The sequence below is a fragment of the Pinus tabuliformis genome, chromosome 6 (assembly GCF_031772625.1).
Source record: "Pinus tabuliformis cultivar Carrire ecotype Pingquan chromosome 6, CPIR1, whole genome shotgun sequence".
NCBI lineage: Eukaryota > Viridiplantae > Streptophyta > Pinopsida > Pinales > Pinaceae > Pinus > Pinus tabuliformis.
In genome coordinates this window covers 102,860,577-102,877,286 of record NC_142292.1, presented here as the reverse complement: position 1 = coordinate 102,877,286, position 16,710 = coordinate 102,860,577, and the positions used below count along the sequence as shown (strand labels likewise).

The window sequence follows — 16,710 nt, the reverse complement described above, 5'->3', positions numbered from 1 at the left end:
ATGTCTCAAGGTTGCAAAACAAAAGTTTACAAAATTTCAGAACTGCAGCAATGACTATTTTTATTAAACTTTGTACGTTGTATTTAGCACTTGCATATGTGTGTGATAATTAGCAGTTTACAAAATTTTAGGACTGAAGCAATGACTATTTGTATTAATCTTTGTACGTATATATTTAGCACTTACATACGTATGTGACAAATACACTATTCATTCCTTCATTTTTTAATTTGGTCACAGGAAAATTGGCAGCATGTATAAGTTTCTGTGCACTGTCTTCCTTGGTCAAAACTATTTTCTAGCTGTAAATCAGAGATATCTTTAGAGCAATTTTGGCTTGTTATCAGGCTGCTTAAGAATGGGTCAAGGATTTTCAAAGTTCAGTGTTGCTTGAGTTTTATAATGTATCTGAATCATTTATTGAGGAATGAAATATTAGGTTTCATTCAGGCATGTACTTATCTTATATGAGCTTGTTCAGGTCTCATATGATCTTGTTTTCTTGAGATTTTTCACGATATCTTCTAAGAGAGGCAACATGGACTTCCCTCTTTATTATCTGGCTTCAGTTTGAGTTTGTCATTTATCCTTAAACATATGGACCTAAGGGCGCTGAACTTATCTTGTAGACATAGCAAGGAAGATTACATGCTACTCAAGGAGAAGCAGTTCAGTTGTAATCAGAGTGATTAATTCATTACCTTTCCTGATGGTATGGGAACATTTTCTACAAATATCAAAATAAAAAACTAATTGTTTCAAAATACTGGCCAATTCTATCTGCTACTCTAACAAACTATGCCTCCACTAGGCTGTAGCACTTACCGTTGCTTTCTTCTTCAAAAGCTTCAAGGTTAAAGTAGTTTTATGCATGAAAATCTTATGACATATTTATGTTGCTCTATTCTACTATAATAAGAAATGCAATTTTGTTTGCAGGTACGGATTATTGGTGTGGAGCCAGCAGATGCAAATGCGATGGCACTTTCTTTGTATCATGGGCAGCGAGTAATGTTGGATCAGGTCGGAGGTTTTGCGGATGGGGTAGCAGTGAAGGTAATAGGAGAAGAAACATTTCGGTTGTGCAGGGAGCTGGTGGATGGGATAGTTCTTGTCACTCGTGATGCTATCTGTGCATCAATAAAGGTGAGAAAACTCCTAGTGCTAAGGACAAATATGAGGCTTACAATTCCAGTCAGTAGTTACAATTTTCCTTTTTTTGCTTAATGTATGGTTGAAACTTACTTTCTGGCAATACTTAAATGTCACAACCTTCATACATTTGTATAGATGGGTCCATTGGAAAATAAAGTTTGAAGGTTTGAAAATATTTAATAACATGCATTTCATCACAATGATAAATATAAATGTTTTCAATATCAGAGGTCATACCATAATAATAATGCAGAAGGGCTTCTTGATGCATCCTCTCATAACAAGGGCAGATAGGTCCAGGACAAAGGAAGGAATAGCCACTGAATATGCCTTTGGTACTGCAGGAAGTATGATAGGCTCAGCATGGAATAGAGGCTTTCTAACCAGTTTATTTCCTTGTTACATTACAATCATTGTTGTAAACATTGGCATCAGGATAAAACCGTAAGTGTCCAGAAAACCAAAAAATTGTAAAAATGGGAAAATGTCGGTAAAAATCGGCAAACATCGGCAAAATTAAGATACCACCAAAATACCGATAAAATTTGACAAACGTTGGCTAGGCCAAATGTTGGATTTTTGTAGCTATGGCCGGTCTTCATATTTAATAATTTAGCCCTTGAAATAGATGAAACAATAAATATGAGACATGTTCTTCATGTTGCCTTCAAAAGAGAAAAAAATTGAATATTTGGCTCCGAATGTTTAGTTGTCCCTCCAAAAGATGAAGTCAGCCTGACCCTTCAGTGACACCAATTCGGGCCCTTGAATGACTATATAAAGTCATTTCATCCTCCTCTTCTAACAAGAGATTCGGATCACTTGTATTCTCTATTCACACATGGGAATTTATCTTGGGTAGAAGGCCGAATCTGGGTAGATCATCTCTGAGGCACAGCAAATCGAGTTTATGGGCAGACTATCTCTGGCAGACCAAACCCTGGCAGAATGAATCTCTTCTGAGCAGACCGAATTTGTGAGACTACTTAACTCTGTTTGACCAGGCTTGACCTGGATTTGTTTATGGTCAGTTTGACCTTGGTTTTTGACTGAAAATATTAGATGTATCTCTTGTTGAACTGAATAATTTATCTGAGGAAAAGGTTGTTGGGCTTTTCCTCCATGTGGGTTTTCCCAGGGTAAAATATTTGCGTCTCTTGTTTGGCTGTCTCTTTTTGATCCTACTGTCATGAATGTTTCTACTGTTGATGTCTTCTGTATAATCGCTTAATGATGAATGAAGATATGAAAAATGATTAAATCATTAGAAGTAATTATCAGTTTAGAAGACCTTTGAAAAATCAACATAGTATAAAAGCCAAGGATGATAGAACAACCATGGGAAAAAGAAGCCCTAGACATAATTCTATAGCCCTAATCTAAACTTTGTCTATGATTGAATGAAGGCTGTTACGAATAAATATATAAAATAATATAAATATAAATATTGAGGATAATTGTAATAACGACTAGTTAATTAGTATAATTAATACTGAAGAGGCATGTCTAAATGGGATATGACCTTCCATGAAGAGGCACCGCCTAGTATATAAGCAGATCCCTTACTTTCATTTGTATCATCATTTTTATTCATATTTTCTAATATATATTCTTGTATCTCAAAGGAGATCTTTATATTCCAAGTTTTCTGGAGTATTCACGGGAAGTACATACTTTGTTCGTTCCATTTGGTATTAGAGCAGTTCGATCCTTTGGTTGCTTCACGGCAACACAGAGCTCGTTCTCCAACCAAGGTCTTTGGCCATAAAAATTGTCAACCTTGTTGCCGTCATGATTGAAGCATTCGCTACACAAGTTGGAGTTTTGCCATTTTCACTAATAGGCCCTTGGCCATAAATGAAAAAAAAATTAAAAATAATAATAATAATAAGAAAATTAAAAATAATGAAAAAAAGAAAGACCATAGAAAAAAAAGAGACAAATAAAAAGATTATATATATATATATATATTGTAAGAAAAAATTGTAAAAAAATAAAAATAAAAATAAAACATAATAAAAAAAAGAGTTGAAGAAAATACATAAAAAAAGGGAATTAAAAAAAATTTAAATTAAATAAAAAAATTATTAATTTTTTTTTAAAAACAAATATAAATTATAAATTATTAAAAAAATTCAAACTACCTAAGGCCACAACCGCCACTGCCCTACCGTCAGGCCTCACGCCGTCGCTGACTATCCGTTGGCCACCCTCTTGTATGCAGCTCCAATGGCTCTCCCTTGCTCAATCTGTGACCAACCATTAATACGTTCTGCCTTCCACAATCTTCTGCCCATCTGCAACCAACCATTAATCCGTCGAACGTCCCGATCCTTCAGGCTCTCCTCTACCCTTCCGCTCTATAGTACCGTGCCACAATCCTTCATTACACTGTAACACAATACCGCCGCCTTTCAACGTCCAACGCCGCCAAAGAATTTGCAGCCACCACATTTTTCTATCGCTATCCCTGTGCACGTGGTCGACTGTTTCCACGCCACCACCAGATCGACAACCAAGTTCAACTTCCTACCACCGCTAGCGCTATGTACTAAGCCGCTGCCTTGCATCACTGCCAACACCAACAATTTGAAGTTGCCAACACTGCAACCCATTCAGTTAGCCACCACGTCTGACTTGGAAAAAAAAAGAAAAAAAGCAATAATCATTTGCCATCTACTGCCCCTGCCAACAGTCGGATGTCTGTCAAAACTCAACACAGAACCCAACAACAACCAATGTTGCACGAAGCGGGGATGAAACGGGGCATTTTTTGGAAGCGGGAACGTGGAAGCGTCATTTTCCAAAAATCTTGGAAGCGAAGCGTCTCGGAAGCGTCTACTATATATATATATATATATATAATTTTTTTATATTTTTTTGCATTTATATTAAAAAAATCCAAAATACCAAATTAGTTGTAGAAGACATGAAAACATGCATATTTTTACATAAATCGAGATAGATATGGCATCCATTGTACATCAATGGTTAATTATTCCAGCATCAACCATCTACAATCTCGATTCCTCTACTCTTGTCTAGCCTTTGCCCCTACTTCAATTCTATAGGGATTTTAGTCAACATTGCCTAATTTTGATCAAACAGCTTAATCCAAGCCTTATAATATGGTAGAGAAAGCTTAACATGCCTGATCAATGATTTTGACTTGAGTGAAGGGTACATAATTACTAAGGCCATGACAAAGCAGTTCAACAATCAATAACACCAACACTGGGGTACATATAGGGCTTGCTGCTCTTGATTAAATGCCAATCACATGCCCTCATACATGATATAATCCAATGAAATGCCACAATCCCATCGATCCTGAAAACTGTTAAATCTGCTGAATTTTGAATGGGATATGAAATTCTATTTTCTCCATATGAAGTCTGATGAGGTTGGAACCAGTCTCAAACATCCCGAGTCATTTCATGGTAATGTTAAAAATTTAAGTAAAAGGATGGAAATGAAAGATAAAGGAGAATGCCACTTTTACTTTAAGAATTTAACATTACCATTATGGAGCATCTAGTAAGTGTCTGGGGAGCATCAAGGGGTACCGTGGGAGTATTCGGAAAGTGTAGTTCCTCACAGAACAGTTCAAAATTTCCAAAAACAAAAAACAAAAAAAAACCCCTCGGAACCATCCACCTTCTCTCGGATTTGCTCGCGATCCGGGGTGGATACACGCCTGAACCTCCTCGGATCCGCACCCGATCCTTTTTGGATCCGCGGATCGGGCCCCCACGAATCCAAATTTGCAGGAATCGCCAAAAAATAGAGGAACCGCGGATCCGTTTTTCCGATCCGCGGTTCCGCTGAAGGATTGAAACGGGATCCATACGGGACGCGGATCTGCCTTTGGATCCTTGGGGGGGGAGACGATTCCTGCAACACTGACAACAACACAATCAAACTAACAAATTGTTGTAATCACCAGACCCTGTAGACGTCGACACACTTATCACAAGTGCCGCTAAGATCATTTCTTAAAACGTGCTCATCAAAAAGACGTGACCATACAGGGAAATACCTCCATAGTATAATTATCACTCATATTAAAGGACTGTTCTGAACAACCACTTATTTGGTTATGATAGGATAGTTGACTCTTCCACGTAGAGTTGGGGTATTTCTCAAAAGGTTAAAATTAATATATTACTTTAAAAATAAAAAATATATAGTAGTAAATTTTAAAATTTATAAGGGGTTATTTAAAAAGGAGAGTAAAGAAGTTAATACTTTAAAGGATTAAAAAAGGGGAAATATATTATAAAAGTCTAAGTTCACCTCGATAAACGCAAATGGTGTCTAATTTAGGATTGAAGGAAGGAAGATTTCCCGAAACTAAATATAACTATGCCTCAGTGTTATTTAGAATTAAAGGGTCTATTGCAGGAAAAGATGTTACTATTGCTATCTTGCTAGCAGAAAATAAAAATTATATAAAGCCTAAAATCGCCAACCAATTAGTGATTCCTGAGTCAAATATAATTGAAAAAATTGATTGTTTTAACAACAAAATACATGACAACCAATTTACAATTAAACGTTGGAGATTATACATTCGTATCACAATTCTTAGTTCAAACTCTATGGAGCGATCAAGGTGACATTATTTTAGGTTCACCCTGGATGGAAACCTTTGGTTCCTTTTTCTTGAATACGAAAAATAAGTTTTTGATATTTTCTTACAGAAAGAAAAAAATAATATTACAGGATGTCACCGTGAAGCCAAATTTAGTAACACCAGAAGGCATCCAAGATATTTCAAAAGTAATTTTTCAAGAAGGTAAAAAAGTATTACAAAATATGCAAAATGAAATTGACAAAATCATTGCCGATAGAAATGAAGAAGTCTTGTGACTTAAGGATCATAATGAAAAATTACTAACACAAATTAAAAAGCTTAAGAAGGACAAGAAGTCGTTAAAAGACAAGTTAGAACATTGTATTCAAGAGGAAGTATCAAAGTCGCCAGTGGTAACATCCCCAGTGGAAGATAAAGAAACAAATACTGAACCAGTCAATAGTAGAAATCAAGAAGAAGATCTATAAGTTGAAGGAAAAACACACTCACATGTTACAATCAAGATGATGAAAAATTTGAATGAAGATTGTGTACCTAACTCAACAACCGTAGTACCAGAAGGAAATCAAAAAATTTCCACACACCTAATAAGGGAAAGTCAAACCAAAAAGGCTCCCTATCGGCATCTGAATTATGAGAGTAGAGAACTCAACCAAGCTACGTATCGGGACCATCCAGAACAAAAACAACAAACTGATGTTCCAAAGAATATTGATGTACGCTCAATCGAGTCCTATGATGACAATTTGTTACAAAATTCTGTTGATTTTTAATGTACCTTGGACAAGTGGTTTCCCATGGGTTAGTCTCTACCTAGGGAAAAGTGTCCAAAATAATTCTTTTCCTAAGTGTGACTTTATAAAGTGAAAGTGACTTTAGAAGTGGTAAAGTCAATGTTAAATTATAAAGTGAAAAGTGACTTTAGACATAAAGTACAATGTGGGTACTTTATTTAATGGGTGAGTTAAAAAATAGAAAGTGAGAATTAAATGCACATTTATTCTCATCCCTTGATCTAAATGAATCTAAGCCATTAGATCTTAGGGTTGCCCAAAAGTCATTTAGGGAAACAAAAGGGGGAAAAAGAGAGACTGCATTCATTTTTCATGAGCAGATTAGAGAAAGGAGGCTGAGCGCTGAAGAAAAGTTATGAAGGAGAAATTTGTTGCAGCAAGCTGAAGGAGTGATTTCTGGGCAAAGATGGGCATGGAAATCAAGGTTTAGAAGACAACATAAGGTATAGTACGAACAATGTTGAATGCTGTGAGCAGCGCGCCGATCGACAGAAGTTTCGATTTTTTTTTTTGAAAAAAATCCGTACAATGGTACGAAAATCTGTACAGTCAGTACGGTAAAATTCGTACAGTCATATTCGTACAATACATATTTTCAGCATCAAGTGGGCATAGAAATCGAGGCAAAGTGGGCATAGTTATCATGGAGTTTTGGGCTGAAGAAATAAGTTGTATTTTGCCGTTTTGTTTTGTCTTGAGATGTATTTCTCCTGAACTTGGAAGATAAATAAATTTGAAGATCTCTCTAACAGGTTTTCCCTGGAGAAGATTGAAGGGGTTTTGCCTGGGTCTAAGTTGACCAAAAATCTGCGTGTATTTTTATGTGTTGCTGGTCTGGTTATGCCCATATTTATTTCTAGCATGTGTTGACAGTCCCATGTGTTTTAATCTGAAAATTTCATTTCTAGAATTCAATATGTTGAATGTATGTTTATGGGAAAAGACATTTAACCTAAGTTGTAGGAAACATGGGTTTAGGGTCCGTTTCCGGTCGGTAAAGAAACGGAAACGAGGAAACTCGTACCGTACGGCCCGGAAACTCGTTTCCGACTGTACTGCCCTGTTTCTCTAGTCGGAAACGTGGGCAGTACGGCCGGAAACGAGTTTCCGGGCCGTACGACGAAGTTTCCTCATGCAACTTGACTTTTTCTTGTTTTTTTATTATTATTTTGTCTTCTAATTTTTTATTAAGTGACTAAAGTGACTTCTAGTTGCTTCTAGATGCCTCTCTCAAGTTGTAAAAGTGACCTTCGTCTCATTCTCTCATCACACAATTGAGCAAGTCGTTTCTCTTGGAGACTGGCGATTTTAGCAAAGGAGAAGAGAGGAAGAGAGCAGTGGTTTCAGCTAGGGCGTTTTTCAACAATGAGCAAAGGAGATTTCAGTGGTAGATTTGGAGTGCAAAATTTCTGACTACGGCATTCTTGTCTTTTGGCTCAGCTACAACCATATTTCTTGTCTTTTCTGGCATTTTGGGGTAGCTTCAGCTACAGAAAATTAATTTGGGTAAGCAACATTCATTTTCATAGTTTTTTCCTACCATTTCTTCAATTTTTCGAGGGTTTATGTTGCCAAAAATATGAAAAACGTTTTTTATTTACAGATTTGTTTTATTTATTTATTTTTGCAGCAATGGCTTCCAACCAAAGTGCAGCTGCAAGTTCAAGGCCCAAGGCCAACCGAAGGGCTGAATATTATCCTCTTTGGAGGCATGTTCAAAAGTTTAAAAAATGTGGAGGTGGTGGCTCATGGGAATGGCGATGTAATCTTTGTAATAATTCGTACAAGGGCTCCTACCCAAGAGTGAAGGCACATCTTTTGCATGGAGGAGAACAGGGGGTTGTGGGTTTCAAAAAACAATAGACCCATTGGCAAGGGGGGCATATCAAAGAGAGTAAGATGAGGCGGATGTTATTAAGAGAAGGCATGATGAGCTTAGTCAAGCTACTCTTCAAGCTCCATCTAACATTGAGCCAAGGATTGTAGTTGAAGCAAGAAAGAGGAGAGCCGGTGCCACTCAACAACATGAACAACCAACACCCAAAAATACCAGAGGGGCATCCCCTTCAGTTTAGGATAGCATAATTGCTAAATTGGTGAATGTGCAAGTGAGAGAAGAAATTGATTCTAGAGTGACTAGGTGCATTTATGCATGTGGTATCCCATTCAATGTTGTTCGCTCTCCTTACTGGCAAGATATGATAAGGGCAATCAACAAAGCTCCTCAAGGGTACAAGGAGCCCAAGTATGAGAAAGTCAAAACTCAGCTTCTCAAAAATGAGAAGGAGCTTGCGGAGGATATTTTATCACCAATTCGTTCTTCCTAGAGTAGCTTTGGGGTTACCATAGTCTTAGATGGATGGACAGATACAAGGCGCAGACCATTGATAAATATCATTGCCACTTCCCCCAAAGGAGCAATGTTTATCATGGCGGAAGACTGCTCAGGAGAGGTGAAAGTTGCACAGTTCATTGCTGATGTTATTATAAAAGCTATTGAACAAATAGGGCCTAAAAAGGTGGTGCAAGTTGTCACGGATAATGCACTAGTTTGCAAAGCTGCAGGTTTAATTACTGAGGGGAGGTATGACCACATCTTTTTGGTGCAAGGTTACCCCACACATACCCACAATATGCATAAATATGTATAAATACCTCTCTCTCAGGTAATTGATTCTCAAAGGAGTCAAATCTTCAAAATATCAATGGTTAAGGACCTCTTATCATCAGTTCCTCTGTATCGGAACCAATCACCCTGCCTAAACCTCCTATCGGGACTATTCACCTTCTTATAACATTCATTATCCCTTTTATTAAAGCCTTTCTCAAATCTTTCTTATCGGAACTCTAAAAACCTTTAAGAACCTTTATATAACCCCTTAAGCCGCATATATATATATATATATATAACTGCCCTCTTGACCTTTGGTTAATATATATTTAACACATAAAATTCCTTTATCGGCGCTATTTTCCTTAAAATCCTTTTACAAAGGAAAATGCTCGCAAACATACCTTTTTCCGCCTTCTGTACGACTTCGGCATAGATTCTGAGGCTGTATCTCTATCGCAATCGGCTGTCGGCACTTTCTCCACGGGTCTTCATCGCCCCTTCCCTTCCGATATGCGACTATCGGAACGTAACATATATGTTTTAGTCTTAAAAGACTTGGCTCCACACTTTACGCAAATACATGGAATACATAGGAAATCCGCTCCAAATTACATATAGCAGATCTCAAATATTATAGATTTGCCACTATATATGTCGTCGGGTCCGCCTTCTATGTTAACCTTCCCTTGCGTCAATCCTCCAAACTTCGATAAGCGATCATGCCGATCTTCGACCGTCGATCGGCTTTATCACTATCGGCGTATCGACATATACACTGTCCGACATCTTCCTCTTGAAACCGCCAACCCGATATGGGTCTAAACTACTCTTTATAGGATTTCAAGTCCGTAACTCAATTTCAACTATGTTTTGCGCTGTTTCTTAGTATAAACTGGGTTTTACACTTGTGGGACTTAATCTTTATAAATAAATCTGCCGATGCAATATTTCGCCTTGCTCTTCAGTGATATCGTCTAGACCGTTGATCTTTACTTTGTAGATCCGACGGTTCACACTTGATTTCGGGTTGATAATCCCCACGGTGTTTAATCGCCCGATGAAGCAGTTTCTCCACTCCGCTCGCTGCTACATGGCACACACTTAGTGGAATTGGATGTGACGCGCTCAATACCGCTTATGGTTTTGAGGCCGCCCGAAATCCGCTTCACTACTACAAAACCACCCTTCGTCGATTGTTCTCCGCTACTCCTTTTTACTTAGCTTTACACTGTTTTCTAGTGTTAATATGGTTCTCGGGTTTCTTCGAAAGCTTCACCTTACGCTCTTCTGTTGCTCAATTCGTTCCCGCTTGAGCCTAACTCCACATACTCCATTAACCAATGTCCTTTTAGAGCATTACTCGACCCTTCAAATGGATGCAACAATCCATTACGATTCCTTCGAATCGTTTTTCTCTTTTGCGCAGTTCTTTAGCACTCTGCCTTCTGCTTCCGCTGCTCAACTTCCTCTGAGCTTAACTATGATATTCTATTGGATTCTAAGGCCAGTAATGATTCCTCTGAATCACTCCGTTCCTCTACGTTCTTCAGAATTCTGCCTGCAACTTGTTGCAGAGCCTACGAATTCAAGTAATTCATTCATGAAAATACTCTTCAAACACTGACATAGTCAGGGACAAACTCTGTATATATATATGCAAAAACAAAGATTACATTCGAGACTTTTGTGTCTCGCACAGGCCTGATCTTCTGCTATCAGTGGCCTCCCTTTTCACTCTGCCCGTAAGCTTACATATATGCCAGACAATTCCGTTGAACTAATCCTGGTTTGACTCCTAAATCTATTGAACTGCCTCCTAAATCCTCTCGGTCCTCTATGTCCACTTCTATGTTCAATTAATTCCTAAAGGCTCTCCTTAGTTCCTCGAATCATGGAACTGTTTAAGAGTTATATTTGATTTTGAACTCTTTTGTCATTACTCCCATTCATGTCCTCCTTATTCGAGAGCATTTACAAGATATCTCAGACTATTCGATTTATTCCTATTCTATGCACTTAAAAGCCTAAATTACATCAATTTATCACTTAGGAATCCAACTTCCTAAAAATACATGACCCCCTATGTCTACTTAATTACAATGGTTTATCTCTTGGGTGAATGCTCCTGCATCAGACTCCCAAAGTAGAAAATATTTATGATCTTCTGATCATGTGTCTTCTGGTCTTTGTCTTCCTGGATCCAACACTTTGTTTCGTAACTGCCCAAATGTCTTGTTCCTTTGCAGCTGCTGCACTTTTGCTGTCTTTTGCTCCATTTTCTTCTCTTTGTCAATCAGGTTCAAGTTCTGATTGATCTTTCTTTATGTTGCTACCATTTTCTTCCATTTGGACTGCTTCATCATTAGTTGGCACATTTCTTCAATCTTGTTTCCCAGTACATCTTTGGTCTGGTCCATATTCTGCTTCTTACTTCTGCCTCTTTCTGCTATGTTGACTCCTTTGTTGACTCTTATGCTGACTTTTGCTGTGACTCTTATGCTGGCTGCCTTCCTATCATCCTTACCCTCTTTCATGATTGAATCATGACTGTCTAGCACTCTCTCCAGCAATTTAACATCTTTGTTCCATGGATTGAATTCTTCCACATAATCTTCTTCACTCATCTTTATTTGGCTGTTCAACTGTGCCAAATCTCCTTCAATATTTGCAATTAAACTTGCATTCACAAAACACTTGTTAACATAAAAAACATAAGGCTTTTGTGCCTTATCTTCCTTTGACAACAATTCAGTTTGCTGCTTTATTTCTTTCCCCTCTGTCAGCACATCAATATGCTATTTTGAATTCTCAAAAGAACTCATGAGACTGTCCATTAGTCTCTCTTCCACACCATTTGTCCTAATGATGTCTTCTTTCTCCTGTTCACCATAGTGAACTTCTTCCTTTGTAATCACACAGTCATACTCTGAATTTCTCAGCAAATATTCCAGCAATGCAATCTCTTTGTGACACTTCATAAGTATTTCATCATCACTTATGTTTCTTGCATTTATACACAATATGCAGAGAGCTAAATAGATTGGTGTTTATCGAGCGAGAAAGCGATGGCGGCCTTATAAGTCGAGCCTGCTTACGCATCCTAAGAAGGGTGAGCAATATAGTGCCTTTTGTTTGGAAATCATAAGGTTCAACAGTCTCAACTGTTGCTTCACATATCAGTGCTTCAGATTGAACTTCATCTCCTTCTTCCACAAGAAATTCTTCCTGTGTTGTCACAGTTTCAAATATCAAGGCATTATTAAGTTCTTTCTGCTGCAATAATTCACTGCTTCTCTCATTTAAGAGATATTCTTCATCCTCCTTTACTTTAGAGTTTTTATCTTCTAAAAGATACTTCTTCATATTTCTAACAGCTTCAACAGATTGCTCATCCTCTGCAAAACACTCCTTTATTAGTGTTCTTTCTCCCTTTGCTAAGTCTTTTGCATAGACTTCTTCCTTCTTAACATCTTTCAGTAGATGTCCTTTTTTCTTACTGACTGTCTCAATAGCTTCCATGGCTATTTCCACTGTGCCTATCATCATGGTGAATTGATGATCCTTTACTATGTTTTCAGCTAACATAGTCTCTTCTTCAAGTTTGCCTTTAATCTCTTGTTGTTTACCTCCTCCAAGAGCTATCCTTGTCTCACCATCTGCATTAACATTCTCTTGTATTTGTTTTTCATCAATAACATTAATCAAACTCATTTGATTACCTTTCTGAGACAATATTCCTTCATTTTTTATCAGAATAAGATCCTGATTCCTCATCTCCATGACAGCGTCTATAGACTCATCCATAGACTTTTTCTTCTGTATGCAGTCAATTTCCTCTTCTTCTGAAAAGTTTCCTTTGTCACCTTTTATTTCTAGATCTTCATCTCCTCTGAAGATATCTTGAAAAGGCTGCTTTTCTCCTGCAATATCTGCCATCATACACAAACTATCAGTTTTAAAAACATAAGAATCTGTGGTCTCACTTGATGGTTCAACCATCATATCTCCTTGCTGTTCTAAATCCTTCATATGATTCAGAAATTCTTCGATTGTCTCCTCTTCAATCTCTTCAAGCCCTTCGCTTGGTTGCTTGATATCTTTCTCCAACTGCGTATGAGACCTATCTATCTCATCTTCTTCCAAAACAGAATTTAGATTCTGCTTGTCTTCTTTCTCTTTTATGACAATATCAGCAAATTGTATTTCTTTACATGTTTCACCTGCAAACATACACAAATTGTCAGATTTAAAACCATCAGACCTTTTGGCCTCACTTGAAGTTTTAGTCTTCAAGTTTTGATCTTTAGTTTCTCCCAGAATTTTTCCTTGTTCTGGTTCACAAATGGACTCTTCCGTTTCCAACTCAACTTCCTTGAGTTTTCCCCTCAGCCACTTTACTTGCTTTTGCTGTAGCTTTCTCTGCATCTCATGCCATTCCACTGGCTTCTTCCTTAAGACCCAACCTAGTCTCAGGCTTTCCTCCAGTATCCTCCTTAATGCATCGAGTTGTTCTTTTAACTCTGCAATCTCTTTGTCAATTTCCTCTTGACTCATCCTCTTGTTGTTTGCCTTGGCATCTTCTTTGTTCATTTTTCTTCTGCTGTGGCTTCTCTCTGAACCTCTGCTATGACTATCAGTAGTCATCTTCTTCTCCTCTTTCTTCATGAGCTCCTCACTTATCTGCAACAAGCCTCTGCAACAGCTAGTCCTCCTCACTGCAATCTTACCTCACTAAGCTCTCCTCACTCAATCTTTTGGTAAGCACGGTCCTCTATCTGGAACCTCCTCTTGAGCAACACCTTTGCTCCTTCTAGGCTTTTGCAATCTCTCACTCTCTCTTGAGAACACTTCAGCTGTCCTCTCTGTCCAATCTCTTGTTGGATTCTTCAGGTTCACTGCCACTTCTCTATCAGAGTGTTTTCCTTACTCTGTCTTCAAGAACACATCTGGTTCTCCTCTCACAGCTTCTCTTGTTGTCACCTGTGCATTAGTATAAAAACACACATTCTCAATTTAAAACAGAACATATTACCTCACCTTCAAGATCTCAGCATGATCTTGTTTCACCATTCCACCTGTACTTTGAATGGATTTCCTCTGTCTCTTGCATCTGCAAGTTCTGCTACACATCACCTCTGTGTGCCTTCCTTTTGTCATATTAGAATCTGATCCTTCCTCTTGCCTGCATAAACACCTTAACACATTCTGTTTTCAATTCTTTCTTGTAGAATTTCTTTGTTTTGTTTAACCCCAACGGTTTTAATTACAACCTTCTCTAATTACAAATCTGCTATTAAACCACTAATGGTGCAAGGTTACCCCGCACATACCCACATTATGCATAAATACCTCTGTCTCAGGTAATTGATTCTCAAAGGAGTCAAATCTTCAAAATATCAATGGTTAAGGCCCTCTTATCATCAGTTCCTTTGTATCAGAACCAATCACCCCGCCTAAACCTCCTGTCGGGACTATTCACCTTCTTATAACATTCATTATCCTTTTTATTAAAGCCTTTCTCAAATCTTTCTTATTGGAACTCTAAAAACCCTTCAGAACCTTTATATAACCCCTTAAGCCGAATATCTATATATATATATATATATATATATATATATATATATATATATATATATATATATATACCGCCCTCTTGACCTTTGGTGAATATATATTTAACACATAAAATTCCTTTATTGGCGCTATTTTCCTTAAAATCCTTTTACAAAGGAAAATACCCGCAAACATACCTTTTTCCGCCTTCCGTATGACTTCGACATAGATTCCGAGGCTGTACCTCTATCGCAATCGGCTGTCGGCACTTTCTCCACGGGTCCTCATCGCCCCTTCCCTTTTGATATGCGACTATCGGAATGTAGCATATATGTTTTAGTCTTAAAAGATCCGGCCCCACACTTTACGTAAATACATGGAATACATAGGAAATCCGCTCCAAATTACATATATCGGATCTCAAATATTAGAGATTTGCCACTTTATATGTTGTCGGGTCTGCCTTCTATGTTAACCTTCCGCTGCGTCAATCCTCCGAACTCCGATAAGCGATCACACCGATCTCTGACCGCCGATCGACTTTATCGCCATCGGTGTATCAGCATATACACTGTCTGACCTCTTCCTCTTGAAACCGTCGACCCGATATGCCTCGCGGATCCGATATGGGTCTAAACTGCTCTTTATAGGATTTCAAGTGCGGAACTCAATTCCGACTATGTTTTGCGCCGTTTCTTAGTATAAAATGGGTTTTACACTTGCGGGACTTAATCTTTATAAATAAATCCGCCGATGCAATATTTTGCCTCACTCTTCAGTGACATCATCTGGACCGTTGATCTTTACTTTGTAGATTTGACGGTTCACACTTGATTTCGGGTTGATAATCCCCACGGCGTTTAATCATCCGATGAAGTAGTTTCTCCACTCTGCTCGATGCTATGTGGCACACACTCAGTGGAATCGGATGCACCGCGCTCAATACCGCTTACGGTTTTGAGGCCGCCCGAAATCCGCTTTCACTATTACAAAACCACCCTTCGCCGATTGTTCTCCGCTACTCCTTTTTACTTAGCTTTACACTATTTTCCAGTGTTAATATGGTTCTCGAGTTTCTTTGAAAGCTTCACCTTACGCTCTTCTGTTGCTCAATTCATTCCCGCTTGAGCCTAACTCCACATACTCCATTAACTAATGTCCTTTTAGAGCATTACTCGACCCTTCAAATGGATGCAACAATCCATTACGATTCCTTCGAATCGTTTTTCTCTTCTGTGCAGTTCTTTAGCACTCTGCCTTCTGCTTCCGCTGCTCAACTTCCTCTGAGCTTAACTCTGATCTTCTATTGGATTCTAAGGCCAGTAATGATTCCTCTGAATCACTTCGTTCCTCTGCGTCCTTTAGAATTCTGCTTGCAACCTGTTGCAGAGCCTACGAATTCAAGTAATTCATTCATGAAAATACTCTTCAAACACTGACATAGTCAGGAACAAACTCTGTATCTATATCTATATATATATATATATATATATATATATATATATATATGCAAAAACAAAGATTACATTCGAGACTTCTCTGTCTCGCACAGGCCTGATCTTCTGCTATTAGTGGCCTCCGTTTTCACTCTGCCCGTAAGCTTACATATATGCCAGACAGTTCCGTTGAACTGATCCTGGTTCGACTCCTAAATCTATTGAACTGCCTCCTAAATCCTCTCGGTCCTCTATGTCCATTTCTAGGTTCAATTAATTCCTAAAGGCTCTCCTTAGTTCCTTGAATCATGGAACTGTTTAAGAGTTATATTTGATTTTGAACTCTTTTGTCATTACTCCCACTGCTGTCATCCTTATTCGAGAGCATTTACAAGATATCTCACACTATCCTTTTTATTCCTATTCTATGCACTTAAAAGCCTAAATTACATCAATTTATCACTTAGGAATCCAACTTCCTAAAAATACATGACCCCCTATGTCTACTTAATTACAATGGTTTTTCTCTTGGGTGAATGCTCTTGCATCAGACTCCCAAAG

The 16,710-nt window shown here is 38.0% G+C and overlaps 1 protein-coding gene across 1 annotated transcript in view; it reads left to right on the top strand.

The window, feature by feature from the left end:
- The window catches only part of LOC149257462 (threonine dehydratase 1 biosynthetic, chloroplastic-like), a 138,549-nt gene that overhangs the window by 70,813 nt on the left and 51,026 nt on the right, over window positions 1–16,710 (top strand). The window contains exon 4 of the mRNA XM_089414326.1: window positions 940–1,146. Coding sequence (XP_089270452.1) covers window positions 940–1,146 — 207 coding nt within the window. The remainder of the gene's footprint in view (window positions 1–939; window positions 1,147–16,710) is intronic.